This window comes from Lepisosteus platostomus, chromosome 18 (assembly GCF_059453375.1).
Source record: "Lepisosteus platostomus isolate fLepPlt1 chromosome 18, fLepPlt1.hap1, whole genome shotgun sequence".
Taxonomy (NCBI): Eukaryota; Metazoa; Chordata; class Actinopteri; order Semionotiformes; family Lepisosteidae; genus Lepisosteus; species Lepisosteus platostomus.
In genome coordinates, this window is record NC_142628.1 from 11514706 (window position 1) to 11531619 (window position 16914).

General features: G+C 38.1%; 1 protein-coding gene across 5 annotated transcripts in view; it reads left to right on the forward strand.

The window, feature by feature from the left end:
* LOC148645663 (uncharacterized) overlaps window positions 1-16440 on the forward strand; it is a 31127-nt gene extending 14687 nt beyond the window's left edge. For all 5 annotated transcript variants that reach the window (XM_088611989.1, XM_088611992.1, XM_088611990.1 and 2 more), the window contains 9 exons: window positions 4-11082; window positions 11279-11436; window positions 12744-12903; window positions 13045-13194; window positions 13540-13707; window positions 14158-14249; window positions 14563-14697; window positions 14974-15088; window positions 15355-16440. In XM_088611989.1, coding sequence (XP_088468115.1) covers window positions 4-11082; window positions 11279-11436; window positions 12744-12903; window positions 13045-13194; window positions 13540-13707; window positions 14158-14249; window positions 14563-14697; window positions 14974-15088; window positions 15355-15513 — 12216 coding nt within the window. In that variant the 3' untranslated portion in view covers window positions 15514-16440. The remainder of the gene's footprint in view (window positions 1-3; window positions 11083-11278; window positions 11437-12743; window positions 12904-13044; window positions 13195-13539; window positions 13708-14157; window positions 14250-14562; window positions 14698-14973; window positions 15089-15354) is intronic.
* Window positions 16441-16914: the final 474 nt, after the last annotated feature.

The following is a 16914-nucleotide window of genomic DNA, read 5'->3' on the forward strand; positions in this document are numbered from 1 at the left end:
TAGTCTCAGAAGCAAGAGGCTACAATAGAAACACTGCAGCGGGACCTGGACCAGACAAACGATGAGCTTGACAAATTGAACTCTGCCCATTTGCAAGAACGGGCACAGCTCATTCATGACCTCCAAAGCTGTGAGAGAGAAATTGATAACCTTAAAGATGTTCTCTCGGAAAAAGAAAAGGAAATTTCTTCTCTTTCTAGTAGTATGAATGAGTATGCTGAGCAAGTCTTGGAGTTGAAACAGCAAATCAAATACAAAGAAGAGGATCTGGCACTAATGGAATCAGCCCTAGCTAAGGTAGAGCAGGAAGCTCGAATTATAAGAGACTCCCAGTCTTCTGATCAGCAGGCCTTGAATGCAAAGATTGCAGCTCTTATGGAACAGCTGAAAAGCATGGAGAATGAGCTTGACAGCATTAAAGCACAAAAAGAAGAAAAGGTCAGAGAGGCCGAAGAGTTACTAAAGCATGTCCAGGAGGATAGCAAGACAATTCAAGATCTTCGGAGTGAAATCCAAAACCAAAATGTGAATCATCGCACTCATCTCGCTGAATGCGAGTCTCAGATCTCTTCCTTGAGAAAACAGGTCACTGCAACATCTCAGAAATTGCAAGAGTCTGACAACAAAAGCCAAGCAGAGATTAGCGACCTTCTTTCCCGACTTGAAGAAAGCAATGCTTTCAACAAAGAGCTCAAGGACAAGCTGCAGGAAAAGGAGCAAACCTTCGAAAATGAGCTGAAATCCTTAAAGGAGGAGTGCAACAAACTTCTTGCTGAGGTTTCGACAAAAGATAAAGAGCTGCAGAAGCTATCTGAGCAACTGGCAGAACAGGGGGAACATCACGAAAAGATCAAAAAAGTAGTACAGGAGAAACTGGAGACCATATCTTCTTTGGAACAGAAACTAAAAACTACTCAGCAAGAAGCAGAATATAATAAACATAAACAGAATGAGGAGCTGGAAGCAAGAGTTTTAACCTGTAAAACACTTGAGGATGAACTCTGTGATAAATCTGAGAATCTTTCAAAATTGGAAATTGATGTGAAAAATCTTGAACATGCCAAAGAGCAACTCCAGGCCATTGTAGAGGAAAAGGAAAAATTTCTTGAAGCACAAAAGCAACTTGTTGCTGAGTTAAGTGAGAAGGTGGCTGTTGCTGCTAAGGACAATAAGGATCTTCAAGTCCAAGTGCATAAATTTACGGAGGAGAGTGAGAAATTGAGAAAGGCAGTCACTGATCAAGAGAGATATAATTCAGAGGAGTTTGAAAGGCAAAAGAAGGTTGAGAATGAACTGCAAAGTAAATTATCTCATTATGAGACTCAGATTTCAGAATACTGCAAGACTGTTGGAATGCTACAGAAAGAAAAGGAAGACCTAACTTTAAAAACTGAGGATCTCAATATTCTGGAGCAGAATAAAAATATAGTGGCAGAGAAGCTATTGGAAAAAAATGATGAATGTAGTCATCTTGCACAATTATTATCTGAAAGTAAAGAATCAATAGCACACTTTCAGGAGCAGATCAATATCTTGAATTCCCAGCTAGACCAGCTGAAATGTGATATTGCTGAAAAAGAGAAAGTTGTTCAAGATAAAAATGCACAGTGTGAATTTCAGCAAGAGCAGCTTGGGCAACTTCAAGAGACATTGATTTTGCTTCAGGAGCAGAGTGCAGTTTTAAAATCATGCTTGTTAGAAAAAGACTCTGTCTTGCAACAAAGAGCTTTAGAATGTGAGGCCTCGCAGAATGAAATTGTTCAGCAGAAAGAGCTTTTCGATAAGTTAAAAATAGAAATGGAATCTCTTAAAGGCCAATGTATACAGCAAAACCAAAACCTGAATGAAAAAGAAATTACCCTTAATAATAAGTCTCAGGAGTGTCAAGGGTTGCTTGATAAAATAAATAGGAAAGATGAAACAGTGACTTCACTGAGCAGACAGTTAGATGTTACGAATGAAGAGCTTATAAAACTTCAGTCTGAAAATGTTAATCTTAAAACTACATTGGATAATACAATTGCTGATTGCAAACTGCTTAAAGAAGACACAGTTCAGTCAAAAAATGAGGTGATGGAGCTTCAGAAACAAGTTCAGGCATTGAATGAGCAAAACGCCAAACTTGAAATAGAAATTAAGGAAGCAGCTGTAGTTTTATCAGAAACGCTGAAAGAAATTGGTGACCTGCAATCAGAGTTGTCTAGCAGAGAGAGTAGTATAGTCTTCTTGAAAGAAGAGGTGGTGGGAATTAATTCAGAAAGATTAAGTTTAAATGTGGCTTTACAAGAGAAGATAGAAGCTTTGAATCAGCAGGAGATATTTATAAAGCAGTTGCAGACCAAATCAATAGAGGGGGAAGGACAGCTTAGCCAAAACATGGTAACAATTACTGAGTTACAAATACAAGTGCAGGAATTGCAAACTTCACTGCAGGACAGAGGCAATTTATTGAAGAAGCAGGAAAAAGAACTTACACGGTTAAAAGATAAGGCTGAAGAATCGGAGGTCTTAAAAACGCAATTGAATGAAAATATGGAGATTATTTCTAATCTCCAGATTCAGCTTCAGGCCATGTCAGAGAAGAATGATGAGTTAAATCATAGCATCATTGAAAAAGACTCCCTGCTGAAACAGAAAATAGATGATTACCTTAATTTAAGGGCACAGTTTTCAGAACTGGAAGACATGGTATCACAACTCAAAAAACAGCTACACAGCACAACTACAGAGTCTGATCAGTTGAAGAAAGTACTTAAGGAAAAGGAGTTGACCATATCACAGATTCAGAAGAGCTCAGTGGATCTCGGTGAGGATTTCAACTTGAAACTGAAAGCTAAGGAGACTGAGTGTGGAACTTTAAAAGAACAAATCACAGATCTTCAAGAGTCTGTTGCAAAACTGAATGAAAAAATAAGTACTCAGTCATCTGAAATTAGTCAATTGAAAGAGGTCCTTTTAGAAAAGGAGACTTCTGTATCAGACCAGGCAAGAATCCTGCAGGAACTCCAGATAAGAGCAGATGAGGCAGTCCTTTTCAAATCACAGTTGCTGGAGAGCAGAGAGTTTGTATCGCAGCTACAGGACCAGATTCTCAAACTTTCCACAGAATCCAAGAGACTCAGTGAATCATCTGAGGAGAAAAGCAGCGCTTTCTTAAATCTGCAGGACATGTATGCATCCCAGTCGGAACGCCTGCGTGAATGTAACACATTGATCACTCAAAAGGAAGAAGAGATCTCTAATCTCAGTAAGTTGTTAAGTGAAAACAGAGAATCTAGGTACTCTGCAGAAAATACCTCAAACCTTCTAAAGAATGAAATTACACTTCTGAGAGATGAACTTCAGCAAATACAAACATCATATGTTAATAATTTAAAACAAAAGGATGATGCTCTTTTCACTTATCAGGCAAACAATTCTTGTCTGACTGCTGAGATTGAGCAGTTAAAGCCACAATACCAAAAAGCCATTCAACAGGTTCAGACATTAAATGAGAGTCTTGAACAAAGAGAAGCTGACTTGCAGTCCTTAAAAAGAGAGCACTCTGAACAAGTAGACCACATTGACCTGCTGAAGTCAGAAATATTGGACTTGAATCAAAAGAATAAAAAAATGAGAGAGGAAGCAGAACAGGTAAATCATAATCTGCAACAGCAGCTGGATTTGATAGTCAGTGAAAAAACACATTTGCAGCAAGAAGTTGAGAGAATAACTTTAGAGAAAGTTGAGCTTGATAAGAATTACAATAGTCAGTTACAAACAATGAAGAATGAGATGGATTTCATCAATAAGCAGCACGTCAGCAACATGAGTGAAGCAGCAGAGCAGCTGACGACGGAGAAGGAGCTTCTTCAGATGCAGGTTAGTGCCAAGATTGAAGAAATCATCGGACTGAAGTTAGAAACTCGTAACATAGAACACACCCTACAGGAATCAGAAAAGGAGTGGTTGTCTATCCTTGACAGGGAAACCCAGCTCAAAAATCTTCTCACAGAGCAGTTGAGAAGCTTAGAAAATGAGATGAAGTCAAAAGACGTTAAAGTCCAAGCACTGCAAAAGGACCTAGATACCTTGCAGGAAAAGTTTAATGAGGTAACGTCTGCACTCAAAATTAGCACTGAACAATTAAAAGAAAGTTGTCAGCAAATTGCAGTAGATAAACATCAATTAGAAAATGTATTTGAAGCAATTCAGAGAAAAGATGGTGAAATTTCAGAACTGCAACAGCATTTAAGAGATAGGGAAGATGAGGTTAAAATGTTACAGATAGATAAGGAGTCAAGTAATAAAAATCTATTAGAAATCTCACAATCCATGTCTGATAAATTAGTAGCTTTTGAAGAAGAAAAAAAATATTTGCAAGCCACTATTAAACAAATAAAGGTAAATCATCAGGCAGAAATGGATTCTATGAAAACCTCGTTAGACAATGTGACAGAGGTATTGCAAGAAAAGCAGTCTGAACTTGCAGAGAGAGAGAAAATCTATCAAGAGAAGAACAATCAGCTTTGTTTTTTGCAGGACCAAATAAAAAATCTACAAAAAGATATGGATGCAGCTGCTACTGATCTTAAAGAGGCAGTTACTGAACATGAATATCATCTTGGTGTAATCAAAAAGAAAGAGGATCAGATTCAGTGCATGAATATTCAGATAAGCCAGCAAAAAGAATTGCTCACCTCCCTTAGCCAACAGTTAAGAGAGAAGGATGCATCAGTCACTCAAGTCATGGTATCGGCATCTAATGAAATGCTGAAATATAGTGACGAAAAGAATCGGTTGATTTCACAGGTAGAAAACCTTGAACATTTGCATCATTGCTCCACAAAAGAACTTGAAGATCTTTCCCTTCAGCTTCAGGAGTGTAAATCTCAGCTGTCTCTATGTCAAAATCAAATAGAAATAAAAGATGTAGAAAAACAAGAGTTGGTCAAAGAAAAAGAGCTGATGCAAGTGCAGTATGAAAAACTATCCAAAGATAAAGAAATAATGAAGAAAAAGCTCCAGGCTGCACTGTTAGTGAGGAAGGACTTAATAAAGAAGGTGGAAGAGCTTGAAAAGCAAAGAGAAGGTGGTGACCAGCAGGATAAAGAAATATCTGAGTTGCAAGATCAATTGCAAGAATTAAAATTACATCTTCAGACCACAACACAGGAACATGAAAGTCATGTAGACCTTTTGAAGGAACAAATACTACAAAAGGAAAGTGGAATCCTAAAACTTTCCGAGGCCCTTTCTATGAAAGAGTCTCTCTTGGAACAGCTGGAACATAATGTACAGTGCTTGCAAAGAAAGCTTAGCGAGCAGGAGACAGACATTTTTACTGCCCTCCAATCAATTAATGAAAAAGATAAAGTTATTGAGCACCTCCAGTACAGCATCAGTGAAAAAGAAGAATCTTATAACAGTGAACGAGCTGAGATGATCAAGAAGCTTGAGAATCTGAGAACAGAATTATTAAAGAAAGAAGAAAGCATTCAGTTGATAGATTCTGTAAATTCAAATATCGAGCAAGTTGACAGTATGGCTTCAGAAGACACAGAGCTGACTCAAATTAAGCAGGAAAAAAACATTTTGCAAAAAAAGCTTCATGCTGCTTTGTTAGCTAGGAAAGAAACAATTAAAAAGTCTCAAGAAAAGGAACGGAAACATGCAAATGAGTTGTCAGATCTAAAAGAAGAGTTCAACAAACTCATGGAGCAGTATTCTGAGCAAACTCATGAGCTTAATGCAATGCAGAAAAAGTATGATGAAAAGATAAAAGAGTCTGAAGATAACCAGCAGGTTATAGCATCACTCCAGAGTCAGTTGAGTTCCATCAGCAATGTTGTCAATGAAAAGGAAAAGGCTTTGCAAGAGTTTGACCTGCTACTCAAAGAACATGAGATAAGCGAACAAGCTGCCTTACAAAATCAAGGTGAATTAGAAACTCTTAAGAAGAAAATTGAAGTTATGACATCAGAGATGGCAGGTAAAGAAACTTTGCTACAAACAATCCAAGACCGTTCTAAAGTGTTTACTCAAAAAATTGAACAGATTGAACAGGAACTTGAAAAAGCACATTTCGAGATAAGGGAGAAGGCTGAAGAGCTAATGGTGCAGCAGCAAGCAATGAAGGTGGCCCAACAACAGTACCAACAAGAAAAGAAGTTAATGGCTGATGAGTCCAGTGAGCTGCAGAACCAATTAAAGACATGTCAAACAGAGATAGACCATCATACAGTTGCCCTCGAGAATGTGAAAAGAGAAAAAGAATGCCAGTTAGAAGATTTAAGTAACGCAAATCAGCTGCTTCTGGACACTACCAAAGACATTAAAGAAGAGCTTGAAAAGGCACATAAGATACATTCTGAAAAATTAAAAGAGCTTCAGGACATGAAGAATATTCTAGCAGAAACACAGCACAACTTTAGTCAAGAAAAGGAATGTTTAAAAGTTGAGCTGGAAAACTTGAGATCCTGCTGGAAAGTGTCTCAGGCTGAAACCGAAAACTGCAAATTACACATAGAAACATTGGAGAAAGAAAATGATGACTTATCTTCAGTTTTAGAAAGATATAAAGGAGAAGTTGTTACCCTGGAGGAAAAACTCAACAAAACAAATAAACTAAAAGAAGACACGCTTGAGAAACTACTCGCCTTGGAAGCACAGAAGTCCAAAGAGGATTCTACCTTTGGGAAAGAGAAGTTGTTAGCCTTGCAGTCCCAAAATCAAAACCTTGAAGCAAGACTGCAAGATAAAGAGGGCATTTTGCTCTCTCTTAAATTAACAATTTCTGAAAAAGATGATCTTATTGCTGCTTTGGAACAGCAACTACAGAAGGAGCTGCATCTTCATGAGGTTGAAAAGGAAAAGATGGAAATTGAAATTAATGAACTACAGCAAAAGTCCAATGCACGTCTGGTTAAAGAACAGTCAGAAGAAGGAAAATCTAAAAATGAGCAGATCACTAGAAAACTTCAGGCAGCTTTAATATCTCGCAAAGAAGCCCTAAAGGAGAACAGGACACTCAAAGAAAAAATCCAGTTGCTGTCTTCCGAAAAAGAAGACATAATGAATACAACTTTAAACCTCGAGAGGTCAGCTGCTGAAATGAAAAAGCAAAAAGAAGACTTGGAGCTTTCCATGCTTTCTCTAAGCAAGGAAAAAGAAAAACTAGTTTTGGAAGTTGATCAGGTTTTAAGTGACAACCATAACCTTGCAGCTGCCTGTGAGAGCCTCAAACTCACAATTGAAAATATCACACAACAGAAACAAGCATTTTCATGTCAGTTAGAATCCTTGAAAGACTCCCAGACGGTCGAGTTATCAGAGTGGAAGTCAAAACACACAGAGCTAAAACAAGAATATGAATCTCTTTTACAAGCTTATGAAAACATCAGCAGTGAAATGGATAAAATGCGACAACTCATAGAGGCAGCTAGGAAGGAAAAACAGGAGGTTTTATCCAAATGGTATAAAACTGCATCTGAAAAGGAAATCCTAGAGAAACAAGTCGGTGAAGCTGAAGAGGAAAATGAGAAGTTGAAGGACAAGACGCGAAAGTTTGCTAAAGTAAAACAACAGAGGATCCTAGAGCTGGAGCAGGAGAATGAAAAAATCAAAAAAGAGCTACTTGAACTCGGTGAAAAGCAAGTGGGCAAAGCTGAAGAACTCAGTTCTAGGAACACTCAGCTTGAAGCAGAGAATAACAGATTAAAAGAAACATATGAAGAACTTGTGGTAAAGCTAAATGAAATGAAATGTGCAAATCAAAAAGTGACTGAAGAACTTAAAGTAATGAGTGAGTCCTTGGCAAACTGCCACAGCGACTATGAAGCTAAAGAAGCTGAAATGGAGCGGAAACTAGAAGAGACTCTTAGTTTAAATGATTTGTTAACTCTGGAGGTAGAAACTCAAAAGGCAGTTATATCGGCCAAATGCGAATGTCTGAATGTATTGGAAAAGGAAAAGTGTAATCTGTCTGATCAGTTAGCACAATTAATAAAAGACCATCAAGAAAAATTGGAACAAAAGGATAGTGCCTTAGCAGAATGTCAAGGAGTTATCAATAGAAATGTGCAGGAAACTATCAGTCTAAATGAAAAGGTGAGGATTTTAGAAGATGACAAGTCTCTACTTCAGGAAGAGCTTGAGAATGTGCAGGAGACATCTGACAAAGTGAAAAATGAAAATGAGTATCTAGAGACAGTGCTCCTTAAGAATGCTGAAAAAATTGATGAACTTACTGAAACTGTCAATACACTGCAAGTTCAAAATAAATCCTTGTCAGCTCAGCTCATAGAGATTAAGCAGGAAAAGAATGAGTTCTGCAGGCAGAAGGAAGATCAGCAGTTAAAATTAGTGAAGGAGTTTGAGGAGAAGCTCAGGGTTGCTCAGAGAGGGAGTGCCGGGTCAAAAAGCATAAATAAAGAGTTACAGGAGTTGCTAAAAGAAAAGCATCAAGAAATCAACCAACTTCAAAGTGATTGCATCAATTACCAGGAGGTGATATTAGACTTTGAAAGATCTGCAAAAGTGTCGCAGTCAGAACATAGTAAAGTGGAAAAAGAATTAAATGACACAAAAGAAAAGTTGTTAAATTTAGAGACCGTAATTCAAAACCTTGAATCAGAAATAACATTGTATAAGAATCTACTGAATGAGTCAAGGAACGAGGTTGAGAAAGTGAATTCTGAAATTGTGAAGTTACATAATCAGCTTGCACAAAAAGACAAACTTGCTGAGCTTCAGTCGATGGAAAAAGAGAAGGAGTTGAAAGAACTCTTAGAGCAGCAAAATACCCTTCATAAAGAGATGTTAATGGAATTGGAGGCCAGAATTAATACATTGCAGCTAGAGAAAGAGAAGGATGAAGAGACAGTGTTTGAATTAAAGAAGCAAATTGAATCACAGGACATAATGAACAGCAAACTTCAGAAAGAGGCAAACCTAAACTTGTCTAGGTTGGTAGCCGTTTCACAGAGCCTTCGAAATAATGATGAGGCAAGACAGTGGGAGGATAAATTTCAAAAACTGATTCAAGATAAAGACGGTCAACTGTTGGAACAGTCCCATGCAATCAGCAGACTTAAACAAGACATGAAAGTAAAGGATGCACTTCTTAATGAGCTTAAAGAGAAATTCTTAAAGTTAGAGACAGCTTTGAGTGAAACAGATACCCACTATAAAGCAGCAGCATCAGACTACCAGAAACAGGTAACCGTAATGGAAGAGAATAACAAAGAACTTTCTAAAAACATTGAGGACTTAAGAAAACAAATTGGAGGGCAGAGTGACGATATTGAGAAATTACAGCAGGATAAGAGCTCATTGAACCTTAGACTTACAGACAAGTTAGATTATGTTTCCAAAATGGAAGCAAACCTCACAATGCTAGAGATGAAACTTTCTAATACTGAAGCCGAACTCTTCCTGGTTCGGTCTCAAAATGACAAATTGGTGGTTGACCTTGAGAAACAAGATGCCATCTCTGCTCAGCTGAAGTTGCTTCTTAAAAACAAAGATGCTGAGATTGCTTTGCTGCTGTCTTCTAGAGAAATCTCGGAGTATTTGGAAGAAGTTCAGAAACATCACTGGGCTGAGATTTTGGGCTACGAAGATAGGTTAAGTGCTCTTTATAGTGAGAGGGAAAATGCAGATAAGGCATTCAGAGGATTAGAAAGCAATGTGAAAAGCCTTCAAGAGAAATATGAAAAATCGCTTCAGGAGAAAGAACAAATGAATGCAAAACTGGAGAGCTTTAAGAAGGCAATGATGTCTTTGCAAAGTGACAGGGATCACTTGATGTCTAAATATGAGGTGTTACAGTCAAAGCTACAAAGTATTGAAAAAGAAAAAGAAATCTTAATTAAAGAGGAACTTGGTGAAACCAACAAACTCAAGCAAGAAATTAAGGCTCTACTTCATCAAATGGATGACTTGAATTCAGAAAATGCTATGCTGAAAGCACAGCTAATTCGCTACAGGGAAGATCTCAATCAAGTCTTGTCACTTAAGGATAACCAATTAAAAGAACTTCTGAAGCAACAACTGGATTCGATTAAAAACCTTGAAAATGAGAAAAATGCCATGGATAAAATGTATAAGGATGTTCTTCAGAACCTGGAGAAAGAGACAGAAACTACAAAATCCTTAGAAGCAAAAAACTCAGAATTAGGAATTCAGGTTCAGACTCTTGAAGCCAACATATTAGCCTTAAAAAAAGAGAGACAGGAACTCAATCAGAACAAGGTGATTGCAGACTTACAACAAGCTGTTGAAGTTAAAGCTGCAGAATGCAGTGAATTGCATCAAAAGCTTTTTGCACAGAAGAGCTCTGTTGAAGATCTTAAGAGAAACCTCCGTCAACTTGAAAGTGACATGGAAAAGAAAGTAAAAGAGACAAAGGAAAAGTATAATAATGAGATCAGTGCCTTTGAACGAGAGGTTGCCCTCATGAGAAGTATACGAGAAACAGCTGAGGAAAGAGTTGAAGAGCTCACAAGGGACTTGATACAGACAGAGCAATTATTGTCTGAAGCGAGGAGTCAAAGCAAGGAGCTTAAGTCTCACAATGAGTCTTTGGGGAAAGCCATGGTCGCTTTGCAAAATGACAGAGATCAGCTCATTGAAGACTTCAAGCTTTTGCGAAACAAGTATGATGAGGAGCTTAAAACGGCTTCTGCGGCGCTGAACAAGTTTGAGTTCCAGCTCAACAACATGACCTCGGAAGTGAAGATGTTAACTAAAGAAAGGTCTGCTCTGATTCAGAAACTTTCTGCCTTTGAGAGCGACAGCACTTACAGTCAGCTGATGGGGCAGGTAGATGATCTGTGTAAAACAGTGACTGAGAAAGAAGCTGAAATTAAAAGGCTTACTTTAGAAAATGAGACTTACAGTAAGCAGATGACTGCTTTTTCCAAATCGATGGCCAGTCTTCAGGATGACAGAGACAGACTGATTCAACAGTTGGGAGGAACAAAACGGGTTTATGAATCCAGACAAAGAGAAAGTTCTGTTTCCTCATCAGTGAAAAGTGACAAAGAATTGGATGCCTTTAGGAGCAATTTTTCTGAGCTTCAGACTGAAAAGGGCAGTCTGGTAAGTTGGCATCACAAGTTAGTTGTGTTAAAACCATTTCACTGAAAATCACTACACAGCATGGAGTCTGATGCTTTGCCATAACATTGAGTATGTTGCATGGTGGCAGGTGTTTTGTCTAGTTCTGCGGAATGCATGTTTGAGAAATTGAAGGTATAGCACAATTAACATACATTTCCTTTATTTTGCATTCCAGGTAAAAGAAATGGGAAGCCAGAGGTTGGAAAATGTTGAGTTAACACAGATGAAGATACGAGTTGATGAGCTGCAGAAAGCACTGCAACAGGCGTATGCCTACAGACAGCAGACAGAGAAGGATATCCGTGCATACCAGTCAGAGCTCGGAGAACTAAGGTATCTTCTGGCTTTCAAGCTCAGCAGCAACACCAAGTGTTCGGCACAGTCTTTTTACTTTAGTCTTTGAAGAGTAAATATAAAAAATTGCCTTACAGTTGATTTCCTATATTAAGAATCTCAACATTTCATTTTTTTCCTTCTGGTGTTGTTAATGTTATGTTATCTTATTGGAATTTAATTTAAGGTAACATACGTGCACATTATATATGTCTAATTTTTAGTCACAGAAGGAACAAAAATAAAATTATGAGAACAGCTGTTATTTTCCTCATTGAGACACGATGCTGGCAATAAAAGTTGTTTGAAGTTTAAGTCTAATCATAGGATGTCAATGTGTCTGTTTTAGCATTCTTTGAGACAGTTGTTTTTTTTATATTCCCGAGTTGGTCAGAGTATTTCATTTAGACCATTTGGAATTTTATTAAACAAAACAGACTGTAGTACATTAAATAGATTATCTCAAAAGAATCAACTGGATGGGGGGATTCCTCTCCTGATCACTTATCCTATTAAACGGCAGCTTATTGTACAGCCGGGAGCGTGTCTGTAATTAACTCTCACCACTGTATATGCAGGCAGATATTGGAACAGAGTATGTCTTATAAGGACTGCATGCCATGTTACTGGTATGTCCATTTGTTGTCAGAGTCACATTGAGACGAACAAACTGTGACTTAATCATAATCCCAGTGACACTTCATATGAACTATTTGCACAAAAGTAATTTACTATAAATAAGCTACATTCTTGACATTCTAATTGTATTGGAATAACAACTGGGAAATTCAGTTGGTAGTATGAATAAATTACAGTAAGTCTTTTAGTGATCAAGGCAGATGTAATTTGATACCTGATTTGCAGATATATGGCCTGAAGTACTCGTGCATGGTCTTGTGCCCATACAAATACCATAGAAGTCTTTGTGGTTACACTGTACGGGTGGAGTTGTGGACAGTTGACAAAGCCTCATTTTGGAAGTTTAGTTATGCTGCCAAGAGTGTTGTAGGTTTTTTAATATACTAATGAAAATGATGATGCAGTTGGTAGTATATGAGTCGTTACTTTCAAGGTTATCTCCTGTTATTTAAAAAAAGGAAAGGTTTTAGACCAGCCCATGATTACTCACTGTTGCTAAGTTTAGTATTGGTGATTTAAAGTGTTGGTATGTTTGGCATTTAGTACTGGCAGTTTATGCAGAGGTGTTGCCCGTGACTGTGTACACTATTATTTCTAGGACGTTTGACAGAATCCTCGTAATTGCTTGCTTTTTGCCAAAGTTTGAGCTGTGTTTTTTTTATATTTAGATCCGAGAAGAACCTGCTGCTCTCTGAATCTCGAGCTTTGAGACAGCAGCATTTGATGGTGGTGGCTGAAAAAGATAGACAGATCTCTGAACTGCAGAAACACGGGCCTGAAGCACCTGTAAAAGAATCCAAAAATGCCCCTTCACTTTATCCAGTTAAGGTAAAAAAATAATAGATTCATGTTTTTCAGTTTTTTTTTCAGTTTTTGTTCGCTGCATTGACAATTACTTAAGATTGATAAATTGAGATAGCAGTGACAGTGTTTTGGTTTGTTTCTCGTGTATATGGTGATGTTTTGCAGATGGAAAGTGTTACCCTGGCAGCAAAAGAGGCTTCTGCAGATCAAGTTACACAGCTGCTGAAAGAACGTGGCCAGCTTCAGAGTGACTTGCAGCGTTGCCTACAGGAGATTCACCAGAAAGACCTCCGCTTTCAGCAGCTGAACGCCAAGGCAAGACTAGAATGAGTTTTTGTTTTCTCTGACTTTTATAAGATTTCCTTTGTTCTCAAAGCTGCTGAAAAATTTCACCAACTCAGACCTTTCATTAAACTTCTAACCTTCACCTTCGCTGTGGCATTTCCAAGATGTATTTCAGCATCTAATGTTATTAATTAGTAGTTAAATTTATTATTACTGCCGGTGCATTGGTAACGGCCCTAATCAAATTGGCTGTTCAAGGTGAAATTAGTGACTTGAAAATAGAAGATGTGATGTTCAAGAAAATCCTTGGTAATATACATCAGAAGATTTATATGCTCATGTTTTAAAGATATTTCCGTGCAACGGTAATTTCAGATGATGCAAACTATCGAAGAGAAAATGGGCTTGTCGATGCAGCTAAAAGCCGTTTCTCAAACTCTGCGCGAGACGCAGATGAATCTCAGCGAAGTTCAGAATCGCTGTTATTGGCTGGAGAGCCAGACACAAACACCAGCTGTACTGCCCTACCAGAGCCCCGTGCAAGTGAGTAAAAGCATGATTTACATCTAAGTGAAGGTTCATATATCATAGTTTTAAAACATCTTAAACAAGCTTTGCTAGCTTAAGGGTTTTGTCCATATGCCGTACTCCTTCAGAAAAGGGTTTGGGTCTTGTGTCTCAGACACCGCCCGTTGAAACCTAGGTTCTTGTTGCTAGCTGACCCCAACCACTGCTGCACAGTTGCTAGTGTGGGGTGGACCTAAATCTGCCAGGGTCTTTTCAGTTTGTGGTGAAACAGTAATGTATGTGATTTGTTAGGCACCAGTGGGCTTCCAGCAGTGACTGAGGTGATCAGTGTCTCCCATGGCACTTTTCTTCTGTAAAGCACTGGGGGTGTTACCCTCTAAATGGTGCAATGTCAGGTTTGATAAATTCTCAGAGTTCCCACCTTGGAAGTCCCTGTTGACTCTGCTGACCTCTTCTCCTTTCCAGGGTGCAGCTGCTGTCGAGGTGCCTCCAGGCGCACCGCAGGAAAAGACCATGGTAGACATTGAAAGCCTGGATGGTAGTGAGCTGAGAAGGAGGTGAAACTTCCACTTTCATTGTACAATAAAAATATAGAATATTGTAAAATTTATTTAATGTAACTGGTCACAGACAGAAGCTTCTTTAACTTTCCTGGTATATAGGGTCACTCTACGGATCATGACTTTTAGCTGTTATTCCGAAATCACTGTTTGTGCATGCATGTGGTTTTGTTTTTTAAACACAAATTGGGGGAAAAAAGGTTTTTTATAAAGTAGTTCATTTTACTTGTTTGGTGAAACTTCATTCAATCTCCATACATCAAAAGATCGTGATGATGTTCTCTTGTTCTCTGTTTTTCTTTTCCACTAGGCTCATAGAAACAGAGCAGGCGTTGGATTCTACACAGCAGGACCTGTCCCACCTGGCAGAGGAGCTGTCTGAAGAGCGGGCCAGGCGCGAGGCAGCTGAAGAGGCTTTAGGACTGGTGGCGGAAAGTGATAAAAGGTTGACTGCTGTCTATTAGCCGGCCAGTTTCCTTCTGTTTAGCTTATGGGGTTTTTTTTCAGACTGCACACAGCTTATGGATGTGTAACAGATGAAAAGCCCATCTTGTTTTGCAGGCCAAAGAAAGCATTTGCTAACTCATATTTAACAACTGAAGGAACACCTGACCTGGTACTTGAAATAAAATGGTAGAATAAATACTGATTGGTAAGTGTTCAGTGTTGAGCAGGGTTAAAGACTAAGTTCTAATTTATTCTTATTTCCATTTCGTTTTAGTATTGATGCAAGCATTTCTAGATCCACTCCAAGGGAATACAGCATTCAACTTGAATCAGATGAAGAGCACAGGGCACTTATTATAGACCCTGCTGAACATGTGGTAGTACGCAAGGTGGGTAAATTGCAGCCTGCATCTTTCCTAAGTGCTATCTAGCAACAAAAAGTATTAATTGATCTTCTGATACATGCAGCATCCTGCTTATCTGAAGTAAATAATTCTGGTGCAAAGGTTTACTTGTGGACACAAGGAGTTAAAAGAGAGAAGGCTACTTAGCAAAGAAGGATGGCTTTATTTACAATATTTGCAATATTGTCAAGTGTGAAGTCGGAAACATGTTTCTTCCTCAACAATGACTTTGTCTGAACTTTCTCCTCCAGATGAAAGGTGGAGCTCTCTCTGTTAAGAGATGGTTGAGGGGCCGCAGTCTGTACTGCTCTAAGCTGCTGACGACCAGAGCAAAATCGCGCTACGTTTTCCTCACATACCTGCTGGCATTACACGTTGTGGTCTTCATGTGCCTGACTGGACTACTGTAAACACTAACATTTCTCACCAAATACACTTGTGCTGCTGGAACCCAGTGTTTGATTCTTTGGTCTGAGCTTTGTGGGAGGGGTGAAGTGATGTTGTGAGGCAGGGATGTAACACATTCAGTAATAAAGCTGTCAATTTGTATTGATAGCAAAAGTAGTCAGTATAGTATGTCATAGTGTTGGAACAAATTTAAGTCGCGGTGTCAAGATTTACTTGGTAGAGTAAGGTTTTCTTCTCAGCTAATTTAAAGCTGTTTATGAAAGCTGCCTAAAAATTATTCTTTTATGAAAACTCCTGAATCTCCATTTCCACTTAAGCATCTGTTTTTCATTTCAATGTATCAACCACTCCAGAAGTAACCACTTTGCACTCCTCCCATACAGCTGAGTCTGAAAACTTAAATATTTACTTCTGCTGTATTCAAAAACACTAAGGGTGTTGCTTGGAAATTGTGCCATGATGTCTTAGCTGCTGATTAAGCTATGCACTGAATTAACTGCTATATAGTTATTTGATAGAAACAATTCAGCAGGGTTTTCCTCTCAGAGTTTGTTATTTAAGGGTGTATGTACTGTATATCAGGTTCTTTCCCCTCGTATTGCAATTTTCTCTTTATGTTATGCGGTATTTATCATATTCAAATTGGTTACATAGAAATCACCTTTGAGTACATAAATGTATGCTGTACAATACAGCAGATTTGCTTCAGCTTCTGTGTTCCGTATAATGATGTGTATATATGGTTTGATTGAGAAGAATATTGAAGCTAACCAAACTACTGAGTGCATCAAAGATTACATATTTTCTATACAGGATCTATTTTTAAAAAATGTATCTGTTCGCGTACACTATTCACTTTGAAAGAATGTCCTATAGCCTTTTGATCTAATCAAGACGGCTGAAGTGTGCAATACAGTGCGATTTTTGGAGATGCTGTTGCATTCTGTTAATTTTAATAAAGGAATTTAAAAAATGTTTTTTTCTTGTGTTTATAAACTAAATTTGATGATCTCATGAAGTGTAGCAGTTTCTTGATATAGGGGTACCTGTCTCGTTCTTAATCGGTCTCTTCTGCTAAACCTTGAGAAACGTGATTCATCTCTACAGACATTTTTGCTGAAATGTTCTCAGTCTGCTTGTATACCACCACTTGACTAGTCCTTATTGTAAATTCTGACAGCCTTCTTCATATGAGGAGAAGATACTATTTTGGTTTTGTGACTGCTAACTATATCTCAAGTTATGAGTTTCGTAACTTAAAATTGCTGAAGTGAGCTGATGTCAAATTTCAAGGTTTTTTTGTACACTATTTTTTATATCTACTTTCATAGGATAGTAAAGGTCCTTTATGAAGACAAGATTCAGAATTGTCTTCATGCAGTTAAATCTGCTTCTCTGATTAA